Consider the following 17,121-nt stretch of genomic DNA (forward strand, 5'->3'; position numbering starts at 1 on the left):
GTATTAACGCTTCGGTTCACTTGTGTAAATGAGGCTCCACGTGTCTGTTTGTTGTATTCCAGATGTTCTGAACTCTCTACTAGTGTATTTATTACTGAGTTGGTTTTGTATTGTGCATGTTCTGGTTTTCAAATGAAAGTGTTGATAAAAACCAAACGGCGACTCTGGAATTTCTTTATTTTTCATATTTTTGTGTATCTTTTAGACATTTCTCTGACGGAGCTACAACAGCTAAGACTAGTTGTTGTTTCAGCTGAGTTTAAGCATTTAATTTCACTTAAAAATCTCGCAAGCTGATTGGTTGATAGCCATGATATAATGACATTTAACCAGGCGGGGAGCTCCGGTCCTCTGAAATGAGGCCAACGCGGAAGTAACTTAAAACTGCATTCTATCAAAAGGCCACCAGGGGGCGACCGTTTTGGTGTCAAAAGGACTTCCGTCTCTATACAAGTCAATGGAGAATTCACCAACTTCTCACTTGATTTCTAACCTCAGTAAACGTTTTCAAAATGTGTTTATGGTCTCAATCGCTAGTTTAAAGCCTTCTTCAATGCAGTATGATGTTCATTTGGGACATTTTGGCCTCCCTGATTTTATATGTGACGATAAAGCAGGGTATGCATTAGGGCGTGGCTACGTGGTGATTGACAGGTTGATTGGTTCACAGGTTCAGGAGGGCGCCTCATGCTCCTCCTGATGCCCATATAAGTAGAATCCGTGTTTTTATTTTCCCCAGCATGCACCTGAAATGTTCAAGATGGCGCTGCTCAGATCCGATACTATTGGCCTCCGAGCAGCAGTCCACAAACCAATGGGTGACGTCACGGATGTTACGTCCATTTCTTATACAGTCTATGCATTTAACAGACCGTTGGCAGTTACATTTTAATGATCACTTAGGGACATTAAAATGTTGTCTGCAACATGTAAAAGCACATCTGGACGATCCAATGACGAACCAAACTGTACGGAGAAGGTGGAGCAGCATCTTCACCATGATACCAAGTAATAAAGTTAAAAAAAAAAATCTAGTTCAAACTGAATCAAAGTGACAACCCTACCAAGTAATGTATCATCTATCAAAATAAGTTTGTTCTTCTTTCCTCTCCCATTAATCATCTCACCACCCCTCACATTTATCTGCTGACCCTTTGGAGGGGCCCCACCCCTAGGTTGGGAACCACTGGACTAAACTAGCTAACTGTATATAAAGTAGTGTAAACTAGCTCCACCTCCAGCAGCTACAACAGTAACATGCTGCTCTAACACTGATGCTTCACTATTAATAATCTAATGATGTCATAATAATAATATATCAGTCAGAGGACCAAACCACTACTTTACTGTAATACTGCATACTACATCACTATAATACTGCAGTACTTTACTGTAATACTGCATACTACATCACTATAATACTGCAGTACTTTTACTGTAATACTGCATACTACATCACTCATAATACTGCAGTACTTTTACTGTAATACTGCATACTACTTCACTATAATACTGCAGTACTTTTACTGTAATACTGCATACTACATCGCTCATAATACTGCAGTACTTTTACCGTAATACTGCATACTACATCACTCATAATACTGCAGTACTTTTACCGTAATACTGCATACTACATCACTATAATACTGCAGTACTTTTACTGTAATACTGCATACTACATCATCATAATACTGCAGTACTTTTACTGTAAGCATCATGTTTTGTAGGGTAAACTAAAGTGTAGCAAACAAGGTTTTTCTCGCCTTCACAGTAAAAATTAATCTTTATCGCAAGAATGTCGACAGAGTCTGAAGGAAGTTGGTTAATTCCACAGCTGTGTGTTTGCGTCATTTAATTCTGAAGAAACTCAAAGATCCTTTTCTAGAAGCACAAGCAGCAATACCAGTGTTGTTTATAGTATAAGCATCAGAATTCACCTAAAGTGGGATTGTAACTATGGAAAAGTCTACATTTTATTTACTTTATCACTATACACTATCACTATGTATTTGTTATTAAATCTGCAAACTAACTAAAGCAGTTAAAATAAATGTGGAAGTATAAAGCGGTCTTAAATTGTACTTAAATCCAGAACTTGAGTAAATGTGCCTAGTTAGTTTTTTTCCCAGAAGCCATTTCAAGGTTATGAAGTTATTAATCGATGTGTGATCTGTTTATGGATCCTTGTGATCTGATAAACGTTGAATGCTTTTTCTTCCTCATGAAACATTTGCAAAGCTAATTTTTTCTTTAAATGACTAATTTAAATGTTGCATCGTTTACCGTCTTTGCTGGTGTGTCACATGAGAAACTAAACAGGAACTCAAGGCGAGAAACTCCACAAACAGGATATCTGCACATTTTTTAAGTACAAATTTAATGACTTTTAAATCTCTTGTAATGTAAAAGCAGGATTTTACTGTTGTAGTGGGTTAAATGGAGCTCATTTAGGACTGCAACTAATAATTAGTTTCATTATAGTTCCAACTGGTGATTATTTACTTTAAGTTGATTGGTTGGTTTATGTAAAATAAATAAACTAAACAAATAATTACGCTCACATCAAATTTAACACCTTAACTCCTGCAGTTCAAGACATTTTAACACATTTTTTTAGACTTTGAATATCAAAAACTACATTTAAGACATTAAGACTTTTAAAAAGGGCTGCAGAGACTTTAAAATTATCTTTATGTCCACAGAAGAATGTGAAAGTTTAAATGCATTTCTTCCATTTTCCACCATTTGTGCTTCAGTTTTTAAAAAAGGTTTGTAGTTTAAGTTCACAATATTTAAATAAAATAAAATACTGCTGCTCAAAATCAAACTACTAGAGAGAGAAAAAGAATTAATTTAAATCGAACTTTATTTTCATTGTTCATAAAGATGTCCAATAAACACATATAATGAAATGAGTTGAAAGACAGTGATGAGACCAGAGAAATGAAGAGGAAAAAAGACTCGAGACAAATAAAACAAAAGGAAGGACGCACATGGAGACGTATTTACACACAGAGCCCACAGCAGGGGGCACACTGTGGGATTTTTTTTGTTGTTTTTTTTGTTTGTATTATAAGCGCTAAGAGACCAGAGTCCACAGCTAGCAGCGGTACAGCAGTAGGCTTGTATCTAGAAGAACAAAACAAAAAAAACTCTGCTTTGAATCCAGTTTTTTCTTTTTGTTTGTTTTAAATTGGTGCTAAATATTTAAATACAACCAAAGCAGAGGAGGCAGGAAAAAAAAGAAAAAAAGAAAAGACCAAAAAACACTAAACAATCTTTGTTTTTGCGGCACAAAGAGAAAAAATACTGGAGGAATCTATGAGGTTTAAAATGATGCAGTAATGCTACCGAAAAAAAACCTGCTCAGTAGTCACTTCTTTATGTCTAAAGTCGAGGGAATGGCTTAAAAAACAAAAGAAAAAAAGCATTACTGACGTCTTAAAAAACCGAAGCACGCTCAAATCTAAGATACAGAAGGAGTTTTGAACTGTGCGTACATGTTGACGGGGGAAAGTGTGTGTCGGTGTGTGTGTGAATGATTCAGTGCTCTGTGAGTGTGTGAACTCAGGTAACCTTCATGTGGCAGATAATTTAAAAAAAGAAAAAAGTCACCAGGTGTGTTGGGGTTGTTGAAATGTTAAAGAGTGCAAGGAGGGAGAAATGAAACTTATCCAATGTGTGAAAACAAAAAAAATAAAAAGAATAAAAGTGGGATTTGATCTGTGGCAGAGAGCGAGGACGCAGCTCTCTTCTTCTTCTTCTCCTTCTTCTTCTTCTTCTTCAAATGACTTCCTTCCACTTTCCGTTCTTCATCCGCAACACGTTTTGTTTTCCTTCTTCTACTCGTTCTTCTTCTCCTTCTGTTTGAGCAGTTTGTTGATCTCCCTCTTGGCCATGGAGGAGTACTTGGAGATGATGCCGTGCTGGTTCAGGCCGGGCAGGAGCAGCAGGAAGCTCACTGCAAAGAAAACCAAAAAACAACATTTAGGACCAAACATAGATTATAAAATATAACCTCACCTGTGTAATTTAATTTAATCTAATACAGCTCTGCTATAAATTCTACATTTATGAACCCTCTCTTAAATGTTCAGCAAAGCATCTCCAGGACATTTTCAGCTGCTACAGTATAACAGAATTTATCACACCATACTCTAATACAGGGATGTCAAACATGAGGCCTGTGGGCCAGAACAGGCCCACCAGGGGGTAAAATCCTGTTTCCCTCCATCTTTTTAACGGTCTGGCCCATATCAGATCAGTGTGGGCTGTATGTGGCCCTTGAATTAAGAGTTAAACTGAGTTAAGAGAGGAGGAACTCATTTATTAATTAATTAATGCCACATCACTGATTTTACTGTATATAAACACTCAAATCTTTGTTCCCTACACTCTAAAATATTTAGTTGCTGCAGAAACGCTGCGAGCTGCTTTCAGAAGGAGCACATGATGTACTTCATGCTGCTGCTGACATAACTCCTCACCTCCTTAACAGCAGGAGAGGTTTGCTGTACTCTGAAGAACAAAAGCTCTTAAATCTCAGGTCACCTGAAGGCAGCACGGAGCCTCGGGGGCCTGTGTGAACACCTGTGTACCTGCTGAGAAGGCAGACTGGGCGCTCTTCTTTTTTTTTAAAAAGCAGCTCCAGCTCCGTGTCATGGAGTCAATGAAGCATGAAGGCAGTGTTAGGAACTCAGTGATTAAGATAAAAGAAAACTGTTGTGGTTTGCAGTCAGCTGTTCCCCCCTCTGCAGTCAGCTGTTCCCCCCTCTGCAGTCAGCTGTTCCCCCTCTCGTCTGCAGTCAGCTGTTCCTCGTGGTTTTTACCGCTCGGCTCATTTAAACTAACAGCTGATTGGCTCTCACACAGACAGCAGAGCTGCTCGTTGGCTGAATCACCAACCGTCGCTTCGCCCCGAGGTGCTGCTGACTGACAGGAGGCTTTGTCCTCTGTGTGACAGATGGTTTAAAAGCAGCGGTGTCAAACATACGGCCCATGGACCAGAACCGGCCCTGACAAGGGGTCTAATCTGGCCCGCTGGATGACTTAGCAAAGAATGAAAAACACCCCAAATGTCTTTTACTCTGAAATTTGATGATTTGATTTCCTGAAGTGGCACAAAAATGTATAGTTTTAATAAGATTGTTATGTTATAAATAGTATTATAAGTAGTTATGAGGATTTCTTTGTATGGTTTCATTAAGTTCTTGTTGTCAGGGTTGATTTTTAAATAGATTAAGATCATGCAAGTGTGCACCAACCGGCTCGTGATGTTTTACTGGTTCAGGCCACTTGAGATCAAACTGGGCTGTTTGTGACCTTTAACTGAAATGAGTTTGACGCCTCTGATTTAAAGCTTCAATTAATAAAGAGCAGCTCATTGATCGGTCTCACTGCTGCACTTCTGACTCACAGCCAAATAAATCAGCTAGCTTCCTGGTGCTGAGGTCATGTGATCAGGAAGGACACGCTGACATTATTGAGCGGTCGTGTTTTATCTCGTCAGCCTGAAGAAGAAAACCAGAAGTGCTGATGACAGAGGGAAGCTTCCCGTTTCTGTACAGCAGAGTTTAAAGCTGCAGTGAAGAAAAGTGATTCAACTCTTCTGCAATTATCTGGATTATTAATGCTTTCAGTCTTTTAATAAGATAGTAGTTATGAGGATTTCTTTTTATGATGTAGCAGTGAAGACTGATGGCTCTAATGGTTCTACAATAAATCCCACAGCTCCATAAAGTTCTGCTCATTTTACCTTTACATAAAATAACATTTAATGACCAAAAAGAGATTGACTTAAGAAACCTAAAAACTACCAAAAGAGATGCAAAAAAGACTAAAAACAACCTACAGTTAGTTTGAGTAACAGCTGCCATCTAGTTACCATGGTAACCATAGAGATGGAGTGACTAAAGAGACTCAAAACTACCAAAAAGAGACATTTCCATCATTATTACTGTTATATTTTCATGTCTTAGGTAAAATAGGACATGATATTGTGTGATAGGAGATGTTTAGTGGTGTAAAAGCTAAAAAATACACTCTCTCTGAAACATGAATCAAGGTTTAATCACATTTATTGATCAGTCAGATCGACTATTGATGCTTTCTAAACACATCTGTGGTTCAATATTTGGTATAGACACTTTTTATGAGAGTGAATATGAACAGTATGAGAGAGTTAAACATTCCTGAGGTCCATGAATGTTCCTAAAGGGGCCCAAAATGCACAAAAAAATCTATCAATATAATATTTAAAATGTTGTGCATTTTGGGCCACTTTAGGAACAGTCATCAAATTAAGTAAAAGACAATTTTGGCAGATTGGCCACCTTGCTGGGCCGGTTCTGGCCCACAGGCCGCATGTTTGACACCCCTGTTGCATCATGCTCCGGTCAGAGCTCTGAGGTGACAGAGCAACAGTCTACCTTATAATAATATCAGAGCTCAGACCCTAGAAAGCTTTAAATCATTACTTATAACTCACCTCTGTGCATTGAGCCTGAAATCATGAATGTTATTGTGTAAGTGTTTTTATAGTTTATCAGACTCAGAAGTTTTGTTATCTTGTGTTTTTAAGCTTGTAACAGCACGTTGGTTAACTGAGGTTGATTTAAATGTGCTATATAAAGAAACTTTGATGTGTTGATATTTATCCTGTAAACGTGTAAAAAGGAGAATTAGCTGCTAGTTAAACACTCACCGATCAGGTAGGTGAGGAACAGGTTGTGAACCTGCTGTCCGATCCAGGCGACTGCCAACAGGCTGCTGATCACTGAGGCAAAGTACTGCAGAGAGAGAGAGAGAGAGAGAGAGAGAGAGGTGTCACATTACAGTACACACACTGAGCATCTGCTGCTGTTTACTGGAGGTAAAAGCAAGTCAGGGATGCAACTTTATCAATTCAGTTCTAAAAAAAAACGAATCAGAAGAAATCAGAAGCAGTTCGCTTTAAAAGCTTAAAACATTTCACTTCAGCCTTTAACTCACTTTTCTATCGGTCGTCTTTTTAACCTAGTTTTAATTAACCTTTTCTATCATTCTTATTTTCTCTTGCATGCATTAGTCTCAATTTTTATCTTTGAATTTGTTTTTTTATTCCTTTTCTTGATGTTGTCTAATCATCAACTAACTGAAGCACTTTAAACTAACCTGTATGAAATGTCTTTGTATTTTATGTTTTAGCTACTTTAATTTACCATCATATATTACATTTTACCCTCACATATTGTTCTTATTGTGACCCGTCATAGTTTCTTATAATTAATCTTTATTCCAAACTTCTGAGCCACCAATCATTAATAAAGAGCTAAATAAACATGATTAATCCTTAAAGCTTTCACAAGTTTATTTATTTAAAAACACTATTATGGTCCAGTGTTAAATAAAACAAGAGAACTAAACTATTTCATATTAGATTAAACGAACATTTTTGCATTTTTTGGATAAATATGGGTCAAAGTTGAAATATTTCCTTTTTTTGTATGTTGTGGGTCACATTAGAAGTCTCCACTCTGAGGTAAAAAACGAACAGTTTGTAAAAAGGTTCAACATGTTTTTAATGTTTCTTTTACATCAACATTGTTCAGCTTTTAACCATAAACAAGTTAGTGAGCGTATTTACTCCGGCTCCAAGTATCTTTTAGAATAGATTCTCAGATCATCTACTGCTGAGTTTTTAAATACACAGTTATGTTACTACATTAACTTAATATGCTCTGAAATGATGGATTACTCTAAACATTATTAACCGACAGCTGAAAACATATTTATATAATCTGGCTTTTAATTAGTGGTTAAATATTTAATTCTGTTTATTTCCTGTTTCATTGCACTATATTTTTATCTGTGAACCACTTTGAGCTTCACCCCTCGTATGAAAGCTGCTCTATAAATAAACTTTAAACTATTTTAATATGAAGCACTTTATATATATATGCAGTTCATTTTGTTGTAAAGTAATTTGAGCTGTTTGTTTGTATGCAAAGTGCTCTGCTAATAAAACTAAGCATCATTTACTGAGTTTAAAAAGGAGTCATTCATCACACGTACTGCAGCGTCACTCATTTTGAAAAGGGAAGCAATAAAGCTGTCATTGACTCGCTGAATATGATCCGTGTGTGTGTGTGTGTGTGTGTGTGTGTGTGTGTCCAACAGTGTGAAAAAGGCATGCAGAGAGAAGGAACCCGGTTATAACTCAAGCCTGTAACCCAGTTTGAGGTCTGCTGCTAAGTGGAGCAGCGAAATCCAAATCAGCTGAGGATATTTTTAATCTGAGAGCACGCAGAGAGAGAGAGAGAGAGAGAGAGAGAGAGCTCACCTCCATTTACTGTGTTACTGCAGCTCTGAACTCTATGTCTACTGTGTGTGTGTGTGTGTGTGTGTGTGTGTGTGTGTGTGTGTGTGTGTGTGTGTGTGTGTGTGTGTGCATGTTTTGTTTTTTACCATTTTGGGCTTCTCTTCCTTGAGTGCGCAGAGACGCTTCCACCAGCCGACGACACGGCGCTGAGTCTTCACCAGGTTACCGCAGATCTCGTGGAAACGCTGCTGCTGCTCGGTGGTCCTGCAGATGAAGACGAGGATGAGGAAGAGAGGGGGTGGTGGGGTGGATGCACAGAGTCAGTTGTTGTTGTAGATAATTAAGCAACAGTGAAACATGTCGTCATGGAGCGGAAGCAGATAAGCAGAGTGTGGTTTGTCACTTCGGGGCTTTCATCGTGTGTTAGTTTCTCTTTTACACGAGAGAGAGAGAGAGAGAGAGAGAGAGAGAGAGAGAGAGAGAGAGAGAGAGAGAGAGAGAGAGAGAGAGAGAGAGAGAGAGAGAGAGAGAGAGAGAGAGAGAGAGAGAGAGAGAGAGAGAGAGAGAGAGAGAGAGAGAGAGAGAGAGAGAGAGAGAGAGAGAGACTGATATTTGCAACTTCATGACTGTGGAGCTTCTGCTGCTGCATTAACTTGATCAAATAAAAGATTTCATCACACTCACTCTCTCTATTAGAGCTGCAAAGTTTACTATTCAATAGTTAAGCAGCTGATAGATTTTAATTTTAAGCAAGCGTGGCAAAAATTCACAAGCTTCAACTCCTCAAACGTGAATAAATGTTGCTTTTCTTAATCTTCTGCTTTATTAATGTGATTATTTACTGTTGATCTGACTAAAATCTACTTAGGAGGCCTCAACTATTATACGAGTTGTCTTTTCCTGCTTTTAAAGGCTGAATTACAGTAAATTATGTCATTTTTGGAACTTAGCAGATTTTTCTAGCTGTTCTATCGTTTATCTTTCACTAACTTGTTCATTATATCCACATTACTGATGATTATTTGTGAGAAATCTCGTGTGTAAATATTTTAAGAAGAAAAAGAATAGTCATCCCTACAATATCGATAGAGGTGTTTGGCCGAGGAGCAACGAGGGACCTTTACTGGAGGTCATTTTGTTCCCATCACCCAGCTCTAGTTTATTATTTAAAAAGAGAAAACTTATTGAGAAAAATCAGCAGATGAGTCCTTCATCTTAACGAGAAGCCACAGCTCTGTATATCAGTGACCTCTAAAGACCCAGAGCTGAGGTGACCTGTGATGGCCCAAGAACCAGCGATCAGGTCTCTGAGAGAGAGAGAGAGGGGGAGAGAGAGAGAGAGAGAGAGAGAGAGAGAGAGAGAGAGAGAGAGAGGAGAGAGAGAGAGAGAGAGAGAGAGAGAGAGAGAGAGAGAGAGAGAGAGAGAGAGAGAGAGAGAGAGAGAGAGAGAGAGAGAGAGAGAGAGAGAGAGAGAGAGAGAGAGGCAGCTGGAGCACTGGCCTCCGCTTTCTGCTTAGCCATCGTTCCCCTATTTCTGTACTTGTTGTCTGGGAGCCAAACGTGGACCCGTGAGCAGACTCGTAGCTCCGTTTAAGCAGCTGGTTTGATCTGTGTGTGTGTGTGTGTGTGTGTGTGTGTGACTCTGCAGCAGCTATCACCTATCATTGGTATCACCTTTAAAAAAAGAACTAATCAGATCATAAAAAAGATCAATAGCTACACTTTCCTGGCCTGAGCCTACAGATATAAAACTGCCTTTAAAAAAAACGCTGCAGTGAAAGGTAGCACGTGCACACAAACTTCACCCTGTGAGGCTGCAGCTTTAACCCTTGGAGGACAGCGCTGAATGCAAAGTGCAGCGCGTGTATTGATCTAAATAAACAGTGTGAGGAATGTGCAGCAGAGCAGAAGGCTGCAGGTCGAGCTGTGCTGATGCAAGGTTAAATATATATAAATATATATATATATATATATATATATTAAAAGAGGCTGAAGGCTTCTGCTGGGAGGACAGACGTCAATCGCACTGTGCCAACCGCAGCCTGTTACTCTATCCTGTTCCCGGGTGTCTGGTTCTCATCTTCAAATGCACGCGGGGCGGCTGAGTGTGTCTGTCCGGTGAGCAAGGTGTAATGTCAAAGCTCCACAGTGACACAGTATAGGAGCGGTTTCAGATGACGCTGCAGTCTGTCATATTAGGAACGGCAAAAAGACACTTATGTAATAAGGAGAGGACTCTTCTTCTCCCCCCCCCCCCCTCCCCCCACAGTGATACTAAAATGTCTCTTTAGTCGAGGAGCAGAAACTGATTATTTCAGAACTGCAACGATTAGCTGATTCATCAATTGTCATCTAAGCAAAAACGCAGAATATTTGCTGGTTTCAGCTTCTTAAATGTGATGATTTGACGCTTTTCATTGTCAAAAATGACAAATCTGATGTTATTTGGGTTTAGGACAAAAACAAGGAGTTAAAACAGCTTTTCTGAACCACTTTACAGACAAAACTATTAAATCAGGAAGATAACCGGCAGCAACACTCTGAGCGAGCCAAGGACATGCAGTGTTCTTACATTCATCACTGTGTCCTGGTTTGAATACCTGACTGTCAAAAACGAGGTCAAACTCTCCAGAATAGTCAAACTTGGCTGTAAATAAAACTTGTTAGCAATCAACAGACGTCCACGCAGACCTGTCACGATATATTGTCTCAGAAATAATTGCGATAGACGATATTATTGTCTTTTGAAGATCGTTTTATACCACCAGTATCATACCATAAGTCCATGTATAGACACGATGTTGATAATTATGTAATAGTTGCAGCTTTTGTTTGTACACTGCTATAAAAGCCAATTAGGGGAACTTAAATTAGTGTTACCTAGCAACCCCAGGGTAAAGGCAAACATGGTAGCTGCTTTCTAACTTCAAACACTTGGTTCTGGTTGTGTTTTTTGGTGAATGTCTAAAAAGGTTGGTGTTAGGAAGTAGAGCTTTCCACATCCATCATCTTTTAAAATTAAACTTCTCTCTTCATCTCGTTATCCAGAAGCAGCTCTGCGGCTGCACAGCGGCCCGACCAGGAACTCCTACACAGAGCAGAGTTTCCATGGTCTCAACCCAGTGCTGCGGCTGCCGGTGAGCCTGGCCGATGTGGAGGAGGCCGAAATTGTGACAGGCCTATGTCCATCAAGCTCTTCAACAAGTAGAAACGCTCAACACAAAATGTGGGAAGTCACTCTGAGTTAAACAAAAAACACTTAACACATTTTAAATGGCACTTTAAAGTCTCACCACTTATTGGAGCCGAAGACTCTGGGTGCGAGGGTGGGCACCAGGTAGTCAGCCAGGCAGAGCAGCATGACGGTGCAGGAGAGTCCGGTCAGCACTGATGGGTCCAAGTAATAAACCATCCTGGAGAGAACGAGGACGACACGGTTATAAACACTGATTCATTGGAAAGCGCTCACACATTTTTAATTATTCATGCATGGACTCAGAGAAAGAGTCATTCACTGAGAGGAACTGGTGATGTAACATAAAAGACACTGTCAGTGGACTGGAGATAAAGACCAGGGTGTGTGTATATATTACTGACTGTAAAAGAGGAATGTGGCGTGTTATCAGAAAGATGTTCAGTAACCAACCAGGAGTCTTTATGTTACTGTTGGATGATTCAAGAAATACTCCTGCAAACTGAACAATGTTGCAACCTAAGCTCCTTTAACTAAATCTAATCCGTTTTAATCTACATTGTTTCGTTCTCCAGACTTTCTGCTCAGCGAAACCTCAAATCTGAGCCTTTAAAAAACAACTCCCTCCAACCTGTGATCATTTTTAACCCAGTGTAGAGTCTTTTTGTCTTTGCCTTGTTACAGATTGTAGAAAATGTGTTCTATAACAAGTATGTGACCAGCTGTGAGTGAGGGCATCTGTGACTCAGCACGCAGTTTAAAAAAAAATAAAAAAATAAAAAAGGACTCACAGGAAGATGAGGGTGGTGACGGCCAACAGGGCTCCGGGGAACCAGGGCTTCTCCCAGCGCACAACGCGGTCCCCGGCCAGGATCACCTCACCCCAGCCCTGCAGCTGCTCCTCCAGCTGGGCCGTTTCCTGAGCCTGAACACGAGAGATCACACACACATAACTAACCTGTTAAAACCTTCATACAACGTCAGATTCATGTGGTGGTGGGCTGTCTGCTTCACACATGACAAACGACACTGAAATCAAGGACGAATCTCCTCCTGGGACATGCAGACTGTGCACTTGGGTAAAGGGGAAATTACTGCTGTATCCATTTTAGATAAATCCTCATTAACTCCACACATGTAAAAAAAATCACCTTCAAAATAATTGGGGGATTTAGTACAGGGGCGGAGCTGGAGGGGGAGGGGGGCTCACTTTTTCTGAACAGTGACTTGAAGCTTCTGACTGAATCTGAGCGTGTTTATAATATTTGTGATAAAGAGCCAAACTTCTAAAAAGACCTTTTCAGTAGAGGCAGAGTTACTGAGGGAAATATAGTCAAAAATAAATAATATTTTCCTTTTGATTTTATGCCTCATTATTTCTCTGCATAGTCTTTTTGGAAAATGAATGTTAAAATGTTAAGGACTGAAATAAGTCACCACCACTACTACTATTAATGTTGGCAGTAGTCATAAAAAGCAGTAAAACTTAATCCTGTGCATCTCAAATAAATGTGTCCCTGGCTCTGGGTGCTCTGTCAACTCCGGGATCCGCCCCTGATTTAGTATCTAGTATAAAAAGTGTCTATACTAAATATTGAACCACAGATGTGTTTAGAAAGCATCAATAGTCGATCTGACTGATCAATTAATGTGATTACATCTTGATTCATGTTTCAGAGAGCAGAGGGTATTTTTTAGCTTTTACACCACTAAACATCTCCTATCACACAATATCATGTCCTATTTTACCTAAGACATGAAAATATAACATAGCAATAATGATGGAAATGTATTTTATAACTTTATGGAAGTGTGGGATTTATTGTATAACCATTGGAGCCATCAGTCTTCACTGCTACATCTTAAAAAGAAATCCTCATAACTACTATCTTATTAAAACTATTAACTATTCATTTCACTAAAACACATGTCAATAGATATGGCTCACATTTGACCCAGATCAGCCTCAATGGACACATTTTGGGCCACTTCAGTAATAACTCAAGTTTCAGGGTAAAATAAAGACATTAGATGTGTTTTCACAGCTGTCAAATTTGACCCAAACAGGACAGTATGTAATGTTTAATCAATAAAAGGCAGATTAATTGATAGTTAATTGCAGCCCTTATTCCAAACATGACTTTGCACATTATACGAGCCAGTTGGTGCACACTTGATCTTAATCTATTTAAAAAATTTAAAAAAAAAAAAATCAACCCTGACAACAAGTTTTTCCTGCCAGATATCGACCTGTGCGTGCTTTAGTCGGCTCACACAGACATTTACAGGTAGAAAAACTGCTTCTTTATGTTCAGAGTGATGCATGCACGTTAAAATGAGGAGTAAACGACATGCAGAAATTCTCATGTCTTGTTCTTGGGTGTGTGCCTTCAGCGATAAGCAGCGATATCTGCATTATTCAGGATATACGTCCACACTGCATGCGCCTCCATGCAAGACAAATAAAGATCGGCTTTCAATAATAGTTTTAATGTGACAGCAGCATGTTTAGTAAAGGCGAAAATGTATTTATATGTCGATTTCTGGGTTTTTTAAGCTCAGGTACGACAGCTGACAGGCGTTAGCACCCTGCTACCAAGGTTACAGGGAAGTTGGCCTCTGATTCGTCATTAAGAGGAAACGCCAAAAAAAAGATATTTTAAAAAGGTTGTTTTCCGTTTTTGAGCCACTTACAATGAAGAGGAAGGTGTTAGACAATCTTTAACATGGTTTAAATATTTACATATGAGCGAAATATTTACTATGTGTGAAAATTGAACAAACCGTTCCCTCCGCCCACGTTAAATTACACCAATTTTTATTAAAATCACTACATTTAAACCTGTCAAATCTGCACTACATTAATAATAAGACTCTACAGAATAGTTAAAACACAGATTAATATTAGATAAATCAACAAATAGTAGTTTTAAGGGGAAGGAAACCGTGAAATCGCCCCTTTTTTCCCCGTTATGTATAAAATAAAAGGTTTAATTAACCTAAATTAGGGTTTAAACAACATTAAAGCTTTTTCTATAATGTCTTACACCTTTTCCACGAGTATAAATGGCACAACAATGGATAATTATCTGTTCAAATATCACATTTTAAACATCATGGTTCCCCCTTAAACTACGTACGTGAAGCTAACTTCGTGGTCGTCCTGGTGACGGCGTATTAAAGAAGCTAGGTGGCTAGCTGATGAGCTAACAGGCTAACTGAGGATCTAACGGCTGCTACGGTCTCCACCTTTAAATTCGCGGTTAATACTTACGAGCATATTTGCGCTTTTGTTGTCGCCGTCAGACATCGTGATTTAAACCAGCGTCGGTCGGGTTTTTCTGTCGTAAGTTTCTGTTATTTTGTTGAGAGGAAACGAGCCCGCAGAGCAGCAGCAGCAGCAATAACACACCTCCTCCTCGGCTGGCTTCAGCGTCACTAACGGTCCTTACGGTGGCAGGATGTTTTTATAGCTCAGAAAATTGCGTCACACCAGGCCCCCGCAGCATTCTGGGAAATGTGGTTATTTTTTAAAGGTGGCGTTGTACAAGAGCCACTAGATAGATAGATAGATAGATAGATAGATAGATAGATAGATAGATAGATAGATAGATAGATAGATAGATAGATAGATAGATAGATAGACAGATAGACAGATAGATAGATAGATAGATAGATAGACAGATAGATAGATAGATAGATAGATAGATAGATAGATAGATAGATAGATAGATAGACAGATAGATATTATTTGTCATTCAGATTGTACACTATACAGTGCACATCCAAATGAAATTTCGTAAATACTATGTAGCCTAAAAATATATATCTTTTAAAATATAGGCCTATAAATAAATAAATACATATATATATTGCACAGTATAATTTCACAGCAGTAGTCTGTAAGACTTAGACTTAGGTTAACTGCGTTTCCCCCCAAGAGCTTATTGTTTATGATTAATCAATCAATCTTTTTTTTTCTTTTTTTCCCTGTTTTATTATTTTTAATATTCAGCCCTTTTTTGACTGACTGCACTGGAGAGTTCCTTCAGTGACAGACTCCTTCATCGTAAGTGTGTGAAGGAGCGATATCGCAGCTCCTTCCTCCCTGCAGCTGTCAGACTGTACACTGCTCCCAGTAAACCTCAACCCCCTTTTTACCATTATTGTTCTTATTGTTTTTGCCTTTATTATTTTTTGTTCTTTATTCTTTTTCTTATTGCTGCTCTTATATTCTATTTTTATTGTCCACCTGCAGCTCTAATAATGCAAATGTCCCCATTGTGGGACTAATACAGGAATATGTTATCTTTCTTTTTCTTTATTAATATTCTGCACTATTTTTTTGAGCAATTGCTACTAAATTTCATTTGGATGTCCACTGTATAGCACAGGGGTGTTTAACTCATTTTAGTTCAAGGGCCACATACAGTCATATTTTATCTCATGAGGGCCAAACCATTAAAATCGACTGCACAATGCCCTATAAATAATACATAATATAAACATAGCACAAAAAGTAAGGAAATGTGTGTTTTATAGATTATTTCTTTGTTGTAACATTGCTTCTTGGCAATAAGAGTATGTGGGTTGCGCCCATGAAAAATGTGTCAAATCTTGTTGGATCAGCTTGGGCGTGCTGTTGGTGCCAGAGTGACCAACACAAGCATGTTGACTCAGCTCTGCTGCTCATCCCACAAATGCATGTTCCTTAAAAATGTGGCTCCATTTAAAAGGGAAATAAACAGGCTTTCTAATGGTATAACATTTATTACCAAGAAGCTTTGTTACCGCAAAGAAATAATCTACCAAACACACATTTCCTTACTTTTTGTGCTATGTTTATATAATATCAGTGTTTCCCACAGAATGTTGAGAGACTATGGTGGTTGGACCTCAGTCAGACCCTCTAGGGAGATTCGGGGGGCACATTTTTAAGTCAGATGCATCATTGTGGTGAACTCTGAGAGCAAAATTAAGAAGTTATATCTATAAAACATAACAAATGTGTACTCTAAACAATTCTGTGCTTTAGATCAGACATGTTTGGCTCACTATGAAACTGTTGTGGCACATATAAGACTATGGTCGGCCGCTATAGTCTAAATAATTAATGAGAAACACTGAATATATATGATGACTTTACTATAATAAAGCATCTATTCACAAAACAGATGATATACAGTATATTGTATGATATGATATTGTACAGTTATTATTGGACTACAGGAGAGTTACAAGCCTTCACAGATAGAGGTGTGCTTACAGATTGACCTGTGTGTTGTAGTGGTGGGGCCTGATGTGATTTCTTTTCATTGGGGCCCAAAATCCCTGGCGTCGCCCCTGTCAGTGACATCATTTACTGATTGGCAGATTGTGACCAGCTGGGCTCAGTCTAGCTGATTGGAAAATGACCTCCTCCTCCTCCTCCTGGCTAAAGGTGGCACATTTAATGGATGATATTGAAAAGTCATGCACTGCTGCAACTGAACTCCCTGTGGAGGCGTGCATTCATCGGACGGGTGGAGCGGTCTGCAGCTCATCCTCCACCTCACCAGTTTAGGGAAGGCAGAGAAAACTGTTCCTACTGTAAGAAGCTGATGAGTCCATTTGCTTCTGCAGGAGA

General features: G+C 39.0%; 1 protein-coding gene across 1 annotated transcript; it reads right to left on the reverse strand.

Annotated features, from left to right (window-relative positions):
* Positions 1–2,851: 2,851 nt before the first annotated feature.
* arl6ip1 (ADP-ribosylation factor-like 6 interacting protein 1) lies at positions 2,852–14,929 on the reverse strand. Its single transcript, XM_062438200.1, has 6 exons — positions 14,770–14,929; positions 12,287–12,420; positions 11,596–11,715; positions 8,449–8,566; positions 6,707–6,791; positions 2,852–3,964 (listed from the first exon to the last, which is right to left on the reverse strand). Exons 1-6 carry the CDS (start codon positions 14,803–14,805, stop codon positions 3,846–3,848), a joined length of 612 nt encoding a protein of 203 aa, XP_062294184.1. The 5' UTR covers positions 14,806–14,929; the 3' UTR covers positions 2,852–3,845.
* Between the last annotated feature and the right edge of the window lie 2,192 nt (positions 14,930–17,121).

The sequence above is a fragment of the Scomber scombrus genome, chromosome 18, assembly GCF_963691925.1.
Source record: "Scomber scombrus chromosome 18, fScoSco1.1, whole genome shotgun sequence".
Lineage (NCBI taxonomy): Eukaryota > Metazoa > Chordata > Actinopteri > Scombriformes > Scombridae > Scomber > Scomber scombrus.